This window comes from Ascaphus truei, chromosome 5 (genome assembly GCF_040206685.1).
Source record: "Ascaphus truei isolate aAscTru1 chromosome 5, aAscTru1.hap1, whole genome shotgun sequence".
NCBI lineage: Eukaryota > Metazoa > Chordata > Amphibia > Anura > Ascaphidae > Ascaphus > Ascaphus truei.
This window is the reverse complement of record NC_134487.1, coordinates 153,786,137-153,803,552: the sequence shown is the minus strand read 5'-3', so window position 1 is coordinate 153,803,552 and position 17,416 is coordinate 153,786,137. Positions and strand designations below refer to the sequence as shown.

The window sequence follows — 17,416 nt, the reverse complement described above, 5'->3', positions numbered from 1 at the left end:
GGCTACAGGACTCCTGAGTCTCCCGCATGATGGTGTGTGGGGAGGACCCGTCAGACAGGCAGCTGAGGTAGTGTGCTGAGTCTCACCTAGTTCCAGTGCAGCGCCTCCACCTCACCAGGGTCCCTGCGTCCGCATGGGGATGATCCTGGCGAGGAACTCCTCCGTGGTGCTCCTCTCTGTACACTCATTCTTGATAGATACACGAGAGGGTTTCTGGCTGAACTCATCTTTATTGACACGGTGGGCAACTGCCCTCCACAAGGAGTATCTTCAGCCGCTCATCTCGCCAGTGCTCCCTTTAGTTAGGTATGTCACCCAGATCAGGGATTCACTTATTCCCGCAGGAATCACTGTCCTGTGCCAGGTCCCTGGACACAGCCTCCCATGGAGTTACTATAACATAACTGACACTCTAATAGAACTTTAACTCCTTCCTCAGCTCTGACACGAGCTGGAACTCCTTCCTCAGCAACACACACAGAACTAACTTTTAGACACAGTGCTGTGCCTTATGTAAGCTTCTGAGGCTGACACATCTCTGACATCACTAACCATGGAGTCAGAGCATGTGACCAGTCCCAGCCATACACAGAGCACCCCACCAGGGTGTGAGGGGAAACCTCCATAATTACTGCTGGCATGCCCATACTTACCAGGCCTTACTGCCAACAGGAGAGATGACTGTAGGCATTTTACATGGCCGCTACATTCTCCCCCTGGTGAATCCCATCGTCCTCGCTGGGACCTAAATTTGTATACCTCTTTCCAGGAAGCACTGTAACGGAAAACATAATTAACATCACACAAATTTCCTCATAATACAGTACACATGAATACAGTCATCCGCCAAGCCCGCCCCGACCAGCAGCCACGAACCCGCGTAATGTCTCAGTACCCCCTTAATAATAGTGATCTGGGTCAGGTTTCCTCACTTCCCGGTTACCCATATCCAGGACCGTAACATAATAATGCCTAGGTGATCCTCTCTCTGGCACATAGGTCACCCTATGTTTGTGAACATTTCTCCCTATGCTCCACACTCGCATCAGGGTGTCTATTCTTTCTTCCGCCTTTTTACCTACAATGTCGCTCCCCCTATTGGTTAAGTACAGCTCTATAGTTTCTTGGAGCCACATTTCCCTATTGTCCTCAATTTCATCCATCAGGGGCTCCGGAACATAGGGATACTCCAACCCATGAGATTTTTTATATTTGACTATTATAGCCCTCTCTGCCCTACTGACCCTGGTCAGATCAGCATTACCTGCCCTCCCAGGTAACACCCATGATAGGGGCTCATCAGGATCGACTGGATCTGATAGTGTGTCGGGACCCATGGGCGCTATGTCTCTACGCTCCAGCTGGAACCACCTCTCCTGTAATTCCCTGTCCCTCTGCTCGGGTGTAAACTCTCCCTCTCTCCACCAGAAATCTACCACGTCCTCCCGCCGGATGAGGAACCGAGTACGGTCCATCCATGTGGAGTACCCCTCAAATAGTGGAGCCCACCACCGGGTCTCCTTAAAGGGATTAGGCCCTGGTTCCCGGTCGTCATCAAATGAAAACACCCCTGACGACCTTGTGGATCGCGGTTTGGACCACCTCGAGGACCCCGGAGCCTTTACTGCCGGTTGGGGTGCTGTATCCGCCACCCTCAATTCTCCCCCTCCCCGTGAGTCACCTTCCGTAGCTCCACTGAGCTGCCTCTCCCCAGTCCGTTTTTCCTCCCCCCCCAAAGGTATGTCCACAAGTTCCAAGCTGGGCGGTGAACCCGGTGACCGTGGGATAGGGGTAGGGGCATTAGCTAGGGCATGGGGTTGGGTATAGGGGCATGGGGCGGGACCCCACGGGGTTACGACCCGCTCCTGGCTGTCCATAGACTGGTCCAAGGATGATGTCTCACCCTCCTCAGTCCTGACACCGTCTCTCCATTTTCTGGGCAATACGAGCGGTCGGGGGCCTTCCCCCAATCGCCGAAGCGTCACAGCTTCCCCTTCCTGGGTTCCGCCGTCGCCACCGGAAGTGACGTCCTCCCCGGAACCGGAAGCGTCGCCATCTCGCGTTGGACCCCCATGCGGGATCTCTTCTTCCACGACGACATCCGGTTGCTCCGCCGTCGCCACCGGAAGTGATGCCGTTCCTCCACGTGCGCGTTGGGCCTGGCGCGGCCCTTCCAGCGCTTCGCCGTCTGTTGTGACCAGGTAAGAGATAGGGCTTTTTGGCTTACCCGTCCGCAGTGGTGTAGGCGTCTCTCTCCCATCTCCGCCAGGTCCTGGGATGGCGGGACTCCGTCGGTCGGATCGCCGATCTGCGGGGGACGTCCGGTCACTCACCCCACGGGGCGTCGTTCTCCCCGTCTGTCTTTTCCGCTCCGTTCTTGCTACCGCCAGCTCACGGAGGTCCTCATCAGAGTAGTCCCCTCGCCCCGACCTAGGGGTCTCGGGGCGGGGTGAAAGTCTCTTTGCCCCTGTCGCGGGGTTTAATCCAGCCGCCTCAATGGCCAGTGACCCAGCCGACTTGACCGGCTCCAGTCCCCTGTCTCCGGGACTCGCGCGGTTGATCCACAGCGCGCCCGGGGACTCAGCAGAGCGCCGTGTCACATCCACCGGGGGGTCAGCAGGCTGTATTGGAACGAATGTGGGCATAGGCCACAGATACAAAGTCCCGCAATGAGGGCAACGTGCCATCGTATTCACAGTACCTCCGGGCAGCCCGCATTGTAGGCAGAGCCCGACCACCGTCTCAGTATTGGCCACCCTCACCACCAGCACTCCGCCGGGCACTGAGTAGGGCTGGGTGGAGACCATAGTGCCCACAGTGGAGGAGCAGGCCATTCTTTGTACAGGAGTCACTTCCTGTACAGGTCTCTCCTTCTCTGTGGTTCCTCGCAACTGACTGGTGGAAGTTGCTGGATCCGCCACTCCCTGCTTTGGCTCCTCCCTTCTCTGACAGAGTTGGAACCCGCCCCCAGGGGTTGCAATAATGGGCGGGTCCCACAGGGGAATATCATGCCCCTTAATTAAGGCCGCACCTCTCTCAGTCCTGGTGGTCGCGGTCTGCGTTTTCGCGCCAATTTCCTCCTCAGAGCTGGAGTCTTTTCCCGCGGCTAGTTCCCGCCTTCTCCTTGCAGCAGCTTTTTGCACAAGGTACCTTTGCTTGCAAATCACCTCCACGGCCGGAACTACTTTTTGTAGTGGCGCCGTCTGGATATCAGTCCCTGGGCCCAGTAGGTGCATTCCCACAGGCCATAGTTGAAAGTCACTCCCCCTGGTAGAAATCAGGGGAGGGTCCCATAAACTCAACGGTTGACTCAGCACAGGGGCTGAATTAGTCACTGTCCATTCCGGCGCAGCCATAGCTTTCGCGCCATGCCCCCCTTCAGGGCGGGGCTCTGCTGTTCGCGCCATTCCCGGCCAGCTCTGTGCAAGTCCTGCAGCAGCCATTTTTTCTGCGCCTGGCCCATGCGGTTTCCCTAGTAAGCGGGAACCGCCATTTTGGTTGACTTTTGAGCCCAAAAAGTCCATTCGTTCGCTCTCCTCACGGGGTTCTCCCCCAATTATAACAATTTCTTCACACTCTTCAAGGGTGGCCCCTCGCTGTCCCATACAGGATAAAAACGGGGCAGCCATAGCCTTCGCTCCGCTCCAGAGCAGCCTGGTCAATGACAACTCGGCGACAGTCTGCTCTTCAGTGGGTTGCACGCCACGGGTGCCCTCCCCATCAGCCTCTGTCCGCCATTTTACGTTCTCCGCGCCACGCGGCTCCTCCACTCTCTCGTAACAGTTGTCGTACATGAGGCTCCACTCTGCGGGGCAGCCACCACACCGGTACAATAAAGATTAGCTCAGATGCACCACCACATGTGTACCTTATCTAGGTGTGACTCAGTGTTGCACTACCTCAGGCTAGGCTCACTCTCTCAGTGTCTGCTGTGACTCCTTCCTCCCAGTCTGTGCTCCCTACGGTGAGTGTCTGGAATGGCTAGGTACTCTGGCTGGCTCTGCCATGCAGTACTTGGGGCGTCTACCTGTCTTGGTCAGCCTAGCGCAGACCCTCTCCAGGACTCCTGACCAAGTTAACAGGCTGTCCCTTCTGGCATCCTACCAACTAGCACTGCCTCAAGGTGACTCGGTCAGCTATAGCCCGCTCCAGACCCCTCACTCCTTTCAGGCCCCTAGGTTGTCCCTGCGAACTGACAATATCCCGTCAGCCCCCTGACCACCCCTAGGTCCGTCCCTACGCAGCACAAAGTGGCAGCAGACACTCTCCCTGTTTCCCAGTGACCTAGCTAAAGCCTGTCCTGTTGACGGATCTGATCTCAGCAGCTCGCCTCCAAATGTAACGGTGTTTCTGGCCCGGCCTGACCCACCCAATCTCACATTGGCCCCTGTGGTCTAACCGGACCCCATTACAGTGTGGATATGTCATATGGTGCACCTGCTGGCTACAGGACTCCTGAGTCTCCCGCATGATGGTGTGTGGGGAGGACCCGTCAGACAGGCAGCTGAGGTAGTGTGCTGAGTCTCACCTAGTTCCAGTGCAGCGCCTCCACCTCACCAGGGTCCCTGCGTCCGCATGGGGATGATCCTGGCGAGGAACTCCTCCGTGGTGCTCCTCTCTGTACACTCATTCTTGATAGATACACGAGAGGGTTTCTGGCTGAACTCATCTTTATTGACACGGTGGGCAACTGCCCTCCACAAGGAGTATCTTCAGCCGCTCATCTCGCCAGTGCTCCCTTTAGTTAGGTATGTCACCCAGATCAGGGATTCACTTATTCCCGCAGGAATCACTGTCCTGTGCCAGGTCCCTGGACACAGCCTCCCATGGAGTTACTATAACATAACTGACACTCTAATAGAACTTTAACTCCTTCCTCAGCTCTGACACGAGCTGGAACTCCTTCCTCAGCAACACACACAGAACTAACTTTTAGACACAGTGCTGTGCCTTATGTAAGCTTCTGAGGCTGACACATCTCTGACATCACTAACCATGGAGTCAGAGCATGTGACCAGTCCCAGCCATACACAGAGCACCCCACCAGGGTGTGAGGGGAAACCTCCATAATTACTGCTGGCATGCCCATACTTACCAGGCCTTACTGCCAACAGGAGAGATGACTGTAGGCATTTTACATGACCGCTACATTAGCAATATACTTGCGTTTAAAGTACCGGTGCTCTGTGGTTCAGGAAAAAAACTGTCTGGTATATTCTCACGATACATGTAAGTAAGTAGAGGATCCAAGGCACTTCGGATTTGCAAAAAAGAATTTATTCTCTTAGTGCCACTAAGAGAATAAATTATTTTTTGCAAATCCGAAGTGCCCTGGATCCTCTACTTACTTATATATATAACAATCACAAAGCCACACACCAGGGCCCAAAGTGCAAAAAAGGATAGGGGGAAAAAAGGCACAATCGTGTAATACGTTGAAATTCGAAAATTGGAGTGAGCGCTTAATAAGTATTCAACTCACATATGTGTCCTCTTGATTATTTAGCATATAACCACCATAGGGATTAGTTGATTTCGAATCTGTATTTTTTTTCCCTTTCTTTGCGTCCTCTTAATTCACACCTCGAAAATTGAGAAAGGGAACATAGTACAGTTCTAGCGTATAATATATAATATCCCACTTTAAAATCTCACTCACCATTCTGTAGAAAACAAGAATGTTCAGGGACATAGCCCAGCACGGCCCACATGGCACAGCTCCCGCATGGACGAATCTCCACACGAACTCGCCATGTCAGCTCGTCGCTGGCTCCAGTTGATGATGTCATCAGGTGGTGGAATCTGTGTGTCTTCCGCGTTGCTTCTTTAACCGGTTGGGCAGTTGGTTTTAAATGTTCAAACTCCACGGTACTAACCCTAACTCTACGCGTTTCGCTATGACAGCTTCCTCAATTGGGATGATTGACTTTTCTTTACCTCCACATAAAATTCAACTATTCTATTATTAATAATTGATGTGTAGACATTTAAATATTTTATATAAAATAATGAATTCATTCTACAATTATAATCTCAACAATGCTTACATTTCATCATATTAAAAATCATGTGTAAGGACTAAAAGATCTCAACAAGAGCTAATTTGTAGATATATAGATTTTTATATCTTATTACTAATCAGTGAATAATTATGACAAATTATTATATTTATATATACACACACGCGTCAATGATTAATTGATATATATTATGTATATATATATATATATATATATATATTTAAATGTCTAGAAATCAATTGTTATTAATGGAATAATTGAATATGTTATATGGAGGGACAGAATAGTCAACCACCACCACAGAGGAAGCTGTCATAGCAAAACGCGTAGGGTTAGGGTTAATCCCGTAACTTTGATTTCAAACCAACTGCCCAACTGGCTAAAGAAGCAATGCAGAAGACACACAGATTCCATCCCCAGGGGAATTAAGAGGACGCAAAGAAAGAAAAAATACAGATTGGAAATCAACTAATCGCTATGCTGGATATATGCTATATAATCAAGAGGAGCAATTTGTGAGTTGAATATTTGAACATATTACACTATTGTGGCCTTTTTCTCCTTTTTCCCATCCTTTTTTGTGCTTAGTTCATCGCTTCAAGTCATTTTGTGGGACTCTTCCTTCTTTTTTGATCCAGTGTGGGATCAAGGACTCTGTGGCAATCATTGAATAGGGAAAGCTTTATGATAAGTTTGTGTCACTTTACATTTGTATATTAATTTGTATGGTGCACTTTTTTTTACCTATATATATATATATATATATATATATATATATATATATATATATATATATATATATACAGGCATACCCCTCATTAACGTACGCAATGGGACCGGAGCATGTATGTAAAGCGAAAATGTACTTAAAGTGAAGCATTCCCTTTTCCCCCACTTATCGATGCATGTTCTGTACTGCAATCGTCATATACGTGCATAACTGATGTAAATAACGCGTGTGTAACAGGCTCTATAGTCTCCCCACTTGCTCACAGCTTCGGTACAGGTAGGGAGCCGGTATTGCTGTTCAGGACGTGCTGACAGGCGCATGCGTGAGCTGCCGTTTACCTATTGGGCGATATGTACTTACTCGCGAGTGTACTTAAAGTGAGTGTCCTTAAACCGGGGTATGCCTATATATATATATATATCTATATATAGATATATATATATATATCTATATATATATATATCTATATATAGATATATATATATATATATATATATATATATATATATATATATATATAGATATAGATATAGATATAGATATATAGATATATAGATATATATATATATATCTATATATATATATCTATATATATATATATCTATATCATAATACTGAGTTTAGTTATGGTGAGTAAAAAAAGTGACAAAAACCATCCACAGGAAAGCAAATATGCAAATACAACTGTATGCTCATCTGCATGTCTTAGGCAGGTCTGCAACCCCGCCTTTCCCAATTATCACCCAGCATACAGCACTTCCACTGCAGCAAGGAATTCTGGGAAATGACATGCAAATGAGCACACAGTGTCACTTTTTGCCTCAAAAAACCATTTTTAACATGGTTCCCTATAGGCTTAAGCTTGCTGCATGGTCACAGCTTTGAGCACAGCCAGGGTTAAGGTGCATACCCAGAAAACCACCCACAGACAGCTGTTTCGACCTTAATGGGTCTCATCAGTGTGGGGTTGATTTTAACTGGGTATGCAAAGAGGCTATGGGATGGGCTATACCATAATACTGAGTTAAGTTATGGTGAGTAAAAAAAGTGACAAAAACCCTCCACAGGAAAGCAAATATGCAAATACAACTGTATGCTCATCTGCACGTCTTAGGCAGGTCTGCAACCCCGCCTTTCCCCATTATCACCCAGCATACAACACTTCCACTGCAGCAAGGGATTCTGGGAAATGACATGCAAATGAGCACAGAGTGTCACTTTTTGCCTCAAAAACCATTTTTAACATGGTTCCCTATAGGCTTAAGCTTGCTGCATGGTCACAGCTTTGAGCACAGCCAGGGTTAAAGTGCATACCCAGAAAACCACCCACAGACAGCTGTATTTGCATATATATATATATACACAACATGAGAACGACGTTTCGGTCCCACATGGAGACCTTCCTTGCACGGCCCTGAGGAAGGTCTCCATGTGGGGCCGAAACGTCGGCTTACGTGTATCTATGTTTTGAATACAACTAATTTTGGATTAACCCTGTGCAGTTTGCTGTCTCTTTACTGGTCTTTGGATTGGTTCTCATGTTGTGTGCAGCTCTATGGGACTAGCATCTGCCCTTTGCTTTATTTCAGTGTGCTGACTGGTTTCGTGTGGACTATATATACATATATATACACATACATACACACACACACACACTTTAGTTTTTACCAATGGAAAATATGATACTAGTAATGTTTTTTAATATAATACTGTATAAAATGTTTACGTATAATTAATGCTGGTCTGCATAATCTGTGGCTCATAATTATTAAGCAGTCTTCAGCTGTTAAACACCTTCTGGAACTGGAAGACAACTTACAGCACTTTGAAGTTAACGGGATGGACGGTGTTTAATGGCAGGAGACTGCTAAGTAATTATGGGCCACAGAATCTGCAGACCACCATTAATTAAATGTCCTACACAATTTATAAATAATGTTTATTTCTTTACCCTTTTTACTATTTTACCACTTTTGGTGTTGGCAGTGGTTGTAGTGTTTAGTATTAGCGGGTACAGAATGCCCCCACTGTTTTATTTATCTGCCTGGCGTACTATAACTTTATTATTTACAGACTTGGAGTTCCACTTTATTTTGAAAGCTAAAATAAATGTTAGAACTTCTTTCCTCTTTCTGTTTTGTAACAATGCACGGAACACGCCCCCTGCGGCGTGTTCCTTCCGTACCTGTTTACTCTGATCGCCGCTCTCTAGCTGCGAGTCAAGATCCTGTGTCTTTAAGGATTCTGAAGCAAACAACGCCATCTTGCTTCCTGGCAAATCCTGTCCTCTTTCTCCTGACAGGAAGTAAGCCTCTCTTTGATTTTCTCATTGCTATTAGTCATTTGCTGCCTGCCCTAGTGCCTGCTAGTACTACCATCGCATGCTGTTCCTGCCTGGGCCCCCTTGGGACCTTTACTCATCTCCTTTGGATTCCGGAAGACTGGGACAGTCACTCATTTACTACTGAGGTTAGTTTAACGTCGGGTAGTGTAGGTACCTGCTTAGTAGGGTTCACATTGACGTGGTAGCAGGCTTATAATTCCTTGGCCAATGGATTAGACTAAGAACCCTTATGTTAGATTTAGTTTCACTGCACCTTGCTATTTCTGGCACTATGCCTTTAAGGAGGCTGAACGTCCTCCAAGAAGCAATTCCCTTGTGTATTTTACCTTGTGCTCTGGACTCTACCTCCCCAGCTCCTTCCATGTTCCATGTTCCTAGTTCCATGTTCCTGTTCCATGTTCCTAGTTCCTAGTTCCGTTCCAGACTCCCGTGCTGAAGCTTTGGCTTTTCCCCGCGTTGGTGCCTGAGAACACGCGCATCCCCGCTCTGCTGCCAGAGCATGCGCACACTTGCAGCTGGGCTAGTCATGTCTCTGAGCTTGGCTCTGCATCTCCGGATGCGTCGCGCATTCTCATGCGCGCTCACGTGACTACGTGCGCCGATCCCCAGCTGCGCGGCAACTCACTACCATTCATGTCTCCTGCGGCTTCCCCACCTCGCTAACGGGTCCTTCCCTTTCCCTGGCGCTTGTGTGTGAGGAGCATAAGCGTGACATTATGTCCAGCCAAACAAACGGACCCACAGAGGTGGCCCCGCCTTCTTTCCTGTTCCATGTTCCTAGTTCCTGGTTCCTGTACTCCTGTAATGTTGGGAGATCCTCTAGTCCCCCCTAGTCTAGTAAGGATCGTTCAGAGTCCGATCCTGAAGGGGGGGGATACTGTAAGGAATCGGGGAACATGCCCCCTGTGGCGTGCTCCCTCCTTACTTGCCGCATCTCAGTTCCCACTCTCCTTATAGAGCATGCACGCACCCGCGGTTTCCTACTCGTACCTCGGAGCCCGGCCACCCCCGGTCGCGTCCCCATTCTCTCACGCGTGGCACGTACACGTGGCGGCGTGCGCCGCTCTCCAGCTGCAAGTCAACTTCACGCCCCTTGTGGCGTATTCTCTACCTGTGCCTAGTTTCCCTGATGTCTCCCTGTAAGGCGTGCGCCGCCCTCTAGCTGCGAGTCAAGATTCCCTGTTGATTCTCTGTGTGGCGGGCGCTGCCCTCTAGCTGCGAGTCTATCTTCCTATGCATCGCTGCCCCTTAGTCTGTTTGATCGGTCGGAGTTCGATCCTTAAGAGGGGGGTACTGTAACGATGCATGGAACACGCCCCCTGCGGCGTGTTCCTTCCGTACCTGTTTACTCTGATCGCCGCTCTCTAGCTGCGAGTCAAGATCCTGTGTCTTTAAGGATTCTGAAGCAAACAACGCAATTTTGCTTCCTGGCAAATCCTGTCCTCTTTCTCCTGACAGGAAGTAAGCCTCTCTTTGACTTTCTGATTGCTATTAGTCATTTGCTGCCTGCCCTGGTGCCTACTAGTACTACCATTGCATGCTGTTCCTGCCTGGACCTCCTTGGGACCTTTACTCATCTCCTTTGGATTCCGGAAAACTGGGACAGTCACTCATTTACTACTGAGGTTAGTTTACCATTGGGTAGTGTAGGTACCTGCTTAGTAAGGTTCACCTTGACGTGGTAGCAGGCTTATAATTCCTTGGCCAATGGATTAGACTAAGAACCCTTATGTTATGTTTAGTTTCGCTGCACCTTGCTGTGTCTGGCACTATGCCTTTAAGGAGGCTGGACATCATCCAAGAAGCAATTCCCTTGTGGATGTTACCTTGTGCTCTGGACTCTACCTCCCCGGCTCCTTCCATGTTCCATGTTCCTGTTCCATGTTCCTAGTTCCATGTTCCTGTTCCATGTTCCTAGTTCCCGTTCCAGACTCCCGTGCTGAAGCGTTGGATTTTCCCCGCATTGATGCCTGAGAACATGCGCATCCCCGCTCTGCTGCCAGAGCATGCGCACACTTGCAGCTGGGCTAGTCGTGTCTCTGAGCTTGGCTCCGCACCTCCGGGCGCGTCGCGTATTCTCATGCGCGCTGCGCGCACACGTGACTACGTGCGCCGATCTCCAGCTGTGCGGCAACTCGCTCCCATTCGTGTCTCCTGCGGCTTCCCCACCTCGCTAACGGGTCCTTCCCTTTCCCTGGCGCTTGTGTGTGAGGAGTACAAGCGTGACATGTTTTTATTGCATTAATATTTATATCCATATTTTAACAGGTTTAGAATCTGTTGACATTAGGAATTATAAAGGCTAAAAGCAGGAACATGCACCAGTGTACAATCAATTATGTGTAGATGTATATATACACAATCTGAAATCTCATATACAGTTATTACTAGTAATTTATATATCTCTCCAAGAGAACAGTGGCGCACCTCTGAGGTCAAAATATAAGTATGCAAACAAGAAGAAAGGAACCCACAGACAGGAATCAGAATACCTCAGACACGAGCATACTCCTAGGGTATGTAATCCACAAAAAATACTTTAATCCATTATCAAAAATACTTAAGATGAACGTCGACATTTAAAAACAATTAAAATACAAAGAATCACACCCACTAAACGTCTAGTCCAATATAACAATATAAAGTCACCATGTGACTACAATTGGAAGGTACACCAGCATTCCAGTCCTGGAACTACTAAGCACACCAAGTACCCGGGTACACGGTAATCTAAACAGAGGAGACACTGTATTGCAAAAAATATATCAAACTGAAGAGATCGATGTTATCCATGTGCTGGCGCGTACCCCTGAAAAAGCAATGTACAGCGAAATGCACGTCGGGCTTGTCTACATGCTCAAGCACCAGCACGCCATCACGTGACCTAAGGAAACAGAGAAGCGGTGCACAGTCAAGGCATTTGCTATATGGAGAACCTGAGAGGACTCTGAATGAACTCTAGACTTTCTATGGACTTATACAGTATAAGCATGTTCATAGGAACTCAGGTTTAGTACAGCAGTTCCATTTTTTTGCCCATGATTTTCATTAGGATCATGCCCTGGGTAACATTAATCTCATCAGTTTGATATATTTTTTGCAATAGGGTGTCTCCTCTGTTTAGATTACTGTGTACCCAGGTACTTGGTGTGTTTAGTAATTTCAGAGTGTGATTCGTTGTATTTTAATTGTTTTGAAATGTCGACTCATTCATATGAAGAATTATGGGTAATTGATTAAATATATACCCTGCAAGTGCTCCCGTGTGACATATTGTGATTCCCATCTGTGGGTTTCTGCTTCTTGTTTGCAAAATTAGGAACTATGCGCCAAACCTCAATTTTGAATTGATTTACATTTTGCACACTCCGTTTAAAGCACTAACCTGTTCTGAGAGATAGAGAGGAGAGAGAGAGAGATAGACAGAGGGATATATATATATATATATATACATATATATATTATATACACACATACATACATATATACATGCAGTACATACACATATACTGTATAGACACACAGATATGTATACACACATGAATAGATATACAGATGAACAAAGTATTTGGCACTCCATAAAAGATCATAATGATGTGCACAGGCTGAAAAGCTGCATGATAATGAACGAAAGTCCAGCACACTCTATTTCCATTTGAAACAGTGATATGAATGTATTAGCATGAGATTGACTTTCCGGTCTACAATGAGACATTTATCAAGATGATACAGTAGATGATATATATAAATCTTATTTCAGCTAGAGGGTCCCTCGGAATATAGCATCTTACTTCAAGCTCTGGGGACCTGCTGGTTTAAATAAGGTAAACAATATATAATTTATGTTGGGGACTATTGCTGCTTTAACAGAGAGCAGGGTTCATGCAAAAATAATAATCCATGTTTCTGGGTTTTCATATTCATTTTACAATTTACACTATGGATCTGTATCTGTATTTTGAAAAGCAACACTACAAATCCCAGAATGCTCATGGACAGGAACTGGACAAAACTGTCCTAAAAAATTTGGAGTTAGTTATCAGGTACAGAAAGTATTTCTTTATCATTTTGAAATATTGACATGTCATTATGGAGCGGTATATGGTTTATTTTTATTATTCCAATAATATTTGCTGTCAGTAATGCATAACACTGGTGTTTCCCAACTAGGGTTGATGACGCCAATAGGGAGACGCCCAGGAGGCTCTAATAATGGGGGACATACACACTAGAAGATAGACGAAGACAAGTAAGGAAGTTTCCCTGCATGAATGATCCAATGAATATAGACAACCAAGCCAAAAATCCTTATTCTTTCAAACTGGCGTTTTGGGGGCCCAACCATAAAGCTTAGGAGAATGTGGATCCCAAAAGCAAAACCTTTTGCATTGTAAAAGATTCAGGAACCGCTGTTTTCAAGTAAGGCAGAGGCTCACAGTATACATTTAGTTTCTTGAGTGACAGAGGTTCTAAATCATATTGAGGCAAATGTAATCAGAAAATGCAGAAATATGACATTATGCAAATGTATGGCCCAGGGTAGTGACTGAAATAAGGTAGAATTGCTTACTGTGCTGGTCATCTCTGTCTCTTGTGCCATCCACTGCACCATCTGCAAGGATGCGCAAGAAATGCCCCCCGTTACTGCAGTACAGGAGCTTAGGTTTCTTGTAATTGCCCATCGGAAGATTGAATTTCTCAATCATGGCAGCGAATGTTGTGATGTCCCCTTCAGCCATCTTTCTGACGTCCCCCACTGCTGGGCCTTCAATACTGCAAGAAATTCAACATGCTCACACCAATAATAGCAGCAAGGTGCCTAGCTCTGTGCCTACACTACAGATATTTAGCCATTTTCTTACTTTGGGAGGAGGGAGGGGGGAGTGAAAGGCGAAGTGAGAGTTATACCAAATTGTGAAAAACAATGAAGCATAAACAAAATTTGCCACCGAGACTGAACTATAATGCATATGATTTCTTTGGCATACTATAAAATTCTATAGAAGAGACCTTATATTAATCATAAATTAGTGAGACCAGGGAGGGCCGCAGAGACCAGGGAGGGCCGAGAGAGACATGGGGGGGGGGGGCAGAGAGAGACTTGGGGAGGGGGAGGGCAGAGAGAGACTAGGGAGGGGGAAGACAGAGAAAGACATGGGGGGGCAGAGAGAGACATGGGGGGCAGAGAGAGACATGGGGGGAGGGCAGAGAGAGACATGGGCTGAGGATGGCAGAGAGAGATATGGGATAGGGAGGGCAGAGAGAGACATGGGGTGGGGAGGGCAGAGAGAGACATGGGGTGGGGAGGGCAGAGAGAGACATGGGGGGAGGGCAGAGAGAGACATGGGGGGAGGGCAGAGAGAGACATGGGGGGAGGGCAGAGAGAGACATGGGGAGGAGGGCAGAGAGAGACATGGGGGGAGGGCAGAGAGAGACATGGGGGGGCGGAGGGCAGAGAGTCCCTATCACATCTCCCCCAGTCCCTCTCCTGGGCCCAAATTTGCGTTCAAAAAGGCTAAAACTTTAGCTTCCTCCATCTCTAAAAGTCTTCATCAACCACGCATTACCAATATACCAAAAGGTTTTCATAAATGTGGGTTTTGCAGATACTGCCCATATGCCTTACCAACGAAAAGGGTTCATACACTATATCCCAATAACAGGTATAAGATTAGCACCTTTATCAATTGTCACACGAATTATGTGGTCTATGTTATCATCTGTGGCTGTAATCTCAAGTATGTAGGCAGAACGATACGCCCGTTACACATTAGAATCTCTGAGCACATTAGACTAATTAACAAAAAGGACATTCTACATCCGGTGTCAAAACACTTTAGTCAGAGCAGGATGTGAGGAGCTCTAGCTGCAGGCACCGGAAGTTCCGGGTCAGACAGCTAGATGGCGCACCTCCCCTGCAGTCCTGCTCTGAAACATGTGATTCTACTGCCGGTTAATGCACCGGTTCTGCGAACTTGAAAAATTCCAGTAACAGGTTCGCACGAACCGGTGCGAACCGGCTGAATCCCACCACTGCCTGCTGTACAAACTAAAGTTTCTGCATGTCTCTCTGCGATATCATCCTGGATGGCCTCTGCCAACTTAAACTTAACATGGCAAAAACAGAACTCGTCATACTTCCACCCAAATCTGGCCCTACTACCTCCTTCCACATTACTGTTGGAAGTACTATCATTCACCCAGTAGCCCAAGAATGCTGCCTAGGGGTCACACTCAACTCCTCTCACATTCAAAAGGTAGAGAAAAACTGTCGTTTTTTCCTCTGCAATATTACCAAGATACAACCTTTCCTCTGCTGCTCGACTACAAAAACTCTGACACAGACCCTCATTCTCTCCCGTCTCGACTACTGTAACCTCCTGCTGTTTGATCTTCCTGTACCTAACACCTGTCTCCCCTACAATCTATCATAAATGCTGCTGCCAGAATCACGCTACTATTTCCGAAATATGTCTCAGTGTCTCCCCTGCTGAAATCCCTCTCCTGGCTTCCTATCAAATCCTGTATCACACACTCAATTCTCCTCCTGTAATGGATTTGCTCACCACAAATCAGGACTGGACCGCAGGGTTGAGGTGGAGATAGAGAAACACAGACCTGAAGCTGCAAAGCCGGGTCCGGATTGCGAATTCCATCGTTGTGGGTAGCCAAGTTGGGGTTACAGAGATCAGAGTAAACAAAGTCCAGTCTGGGGTCAAGGCAGGCGGCACAGTAGCAATGGTCAGGATCACAGGCTGGGGTCGGCATTAGGGAAGGCTTAGCATAGGGGCTACAGCCCAATGAAGCCTCTGGAAGGAGGAGACTCCAAAGCAGGAACGACCACTGGAATAGTGAAGCTGTAGCGCAGGAGATCAAGCGCAAGCGCTTCAGTACAGTACCGATGGTCGAGGTCAGACTGGGGATGATACAGGAAAGGCTTCAGCGACTGGACACTTCAGCACAGAGGCTTCAGCACAGGAATGGCCTCTGCAAGGATGAGGCTACAGGAAACAAGAAGCTTCAGCACAGGGGCTTCAGCACAGGAATGGCTTCCTGAAGCAGTGCAGGTACTGGAAGCAATAAAGGCCTCTGGAAGCAGTGTGTATTGCAGACAGGCCACTGAAACAGTGAAGTTGTAGTGCAGGGGATCCAGCGCCGGTGCTTCAGCTCAGGAAAGCCTGAGACAGGCCAAGCAGAGATGCTTGTGACAAGCATAGGTTACAAAAGAAAGAATTCAGGAATTATGCTCAGCCCCTTCCTGGTAGAAAGACTGACCCTAAATAGCACGGACAGCCAATAGGGGCAGAGGTGCACAGAAGGCCGCAACAAGGTAACTGGAATGTGAGTTCAGAAACAGCTGATCCCAATTGCTCAGTTTAGGGAGAGATTTGCCCGGAACCTCTATAGCCATGTATGGGTGAGTTCCAGCCAAACCCAGGCCTGGAACCCTTACACCTCCTCACTTTTAAAGCTTTACACTCTTCTGCTCCTCCTTACACCTCAGCCCTAATTTCTCGCTATACACCATCCCAACTTTTGATGTCTTCACTCTACCCCTTTTGTATCTAAAGCCCTCTCCCACCTTAAACCCTTCTCACTGACTGCCCTGCCCTTCCCCTCAAAATCCGACTAGCACCCTCCCTATCCACATTAAAGGCCCACCTCAAAACACACCTGCTGAAGCATATGAGTAGCTACATGGCTGATAATTAACACCTCATACATTAACCTTGGCTCCTTGCAGACGCACTTACAGAACACCCTCCTACCAACTCTGTACGCTCTTCCTACCAACAAATTAGATTGTAAGCTCTTCGGAGAAGGGACTCTTTTTCCTAAATGTTACTTTTATGTCTTTTATGGTGCTATATAAATAAAGGCATACATACATACATACATACGCACACACATATATACATACATACATAATACCTTCCTAACACTACACTACCAATGCCTTACTAACTGCTAAGGTGAACAAGGAGTTAACCCCAGCCACCTACCCCCGCCCCCCCCTCCCAGAACACATATCTCCCCCTCAACAGGAATAGCTAACAGTCCAATAAGTCACAGGTGGCTAATAGGACTATAGGCCAATGTAGCACAAAAAGAATTCCAAAGTTTAAAAATTACATCCATATATTAAAAACGTTAAAATATATAAATGATGATGCATATCATCATCCTATAATTTTCTGTCCTTGTCAATTCACTGCTGGGTGAAGGTTTCCCCAAATGATCTTCCAAGTATTACGGTTGCAAGTCTGTTTTCTCCACAGTACTCCAACAAATTTCATCTTCCCATCTTACTTTTTGTCATCT

At 47.2% G+C, this 17,416-nt stretch overlaps 1 protein-coding gene across 7 annotated transcripts in view; it reads right to left on the bottom strand.

Annotated features, from left to right (window-relative positions):
• FGF1 (fibroblast growth factor 1) overlaps nucleotides 1-17,416 on the bottom strand; it is a 124,908-nt gene that overhangs the window by 10,819 nt on the left and 96,673 nt on the right. For all 7 annotated transcript variants that reach the window (XM_075601066.1, XM_075601064.1, XM_075601065.1 and 4 more), the window contains one exon: nucleotides 13,665-13,867. In XM_075601066.1, coding sequence (XP_075457181.1) covers nucleotides 13,665-13,833 — 169 coding nt within the window. In that variant the 5' untranslated portion in view covers nucleotides 13,834-13,867. The remainder of the gene's footprint in view (nucleotides 1-13,664; nucleotides 13,868-17,416) is intronic.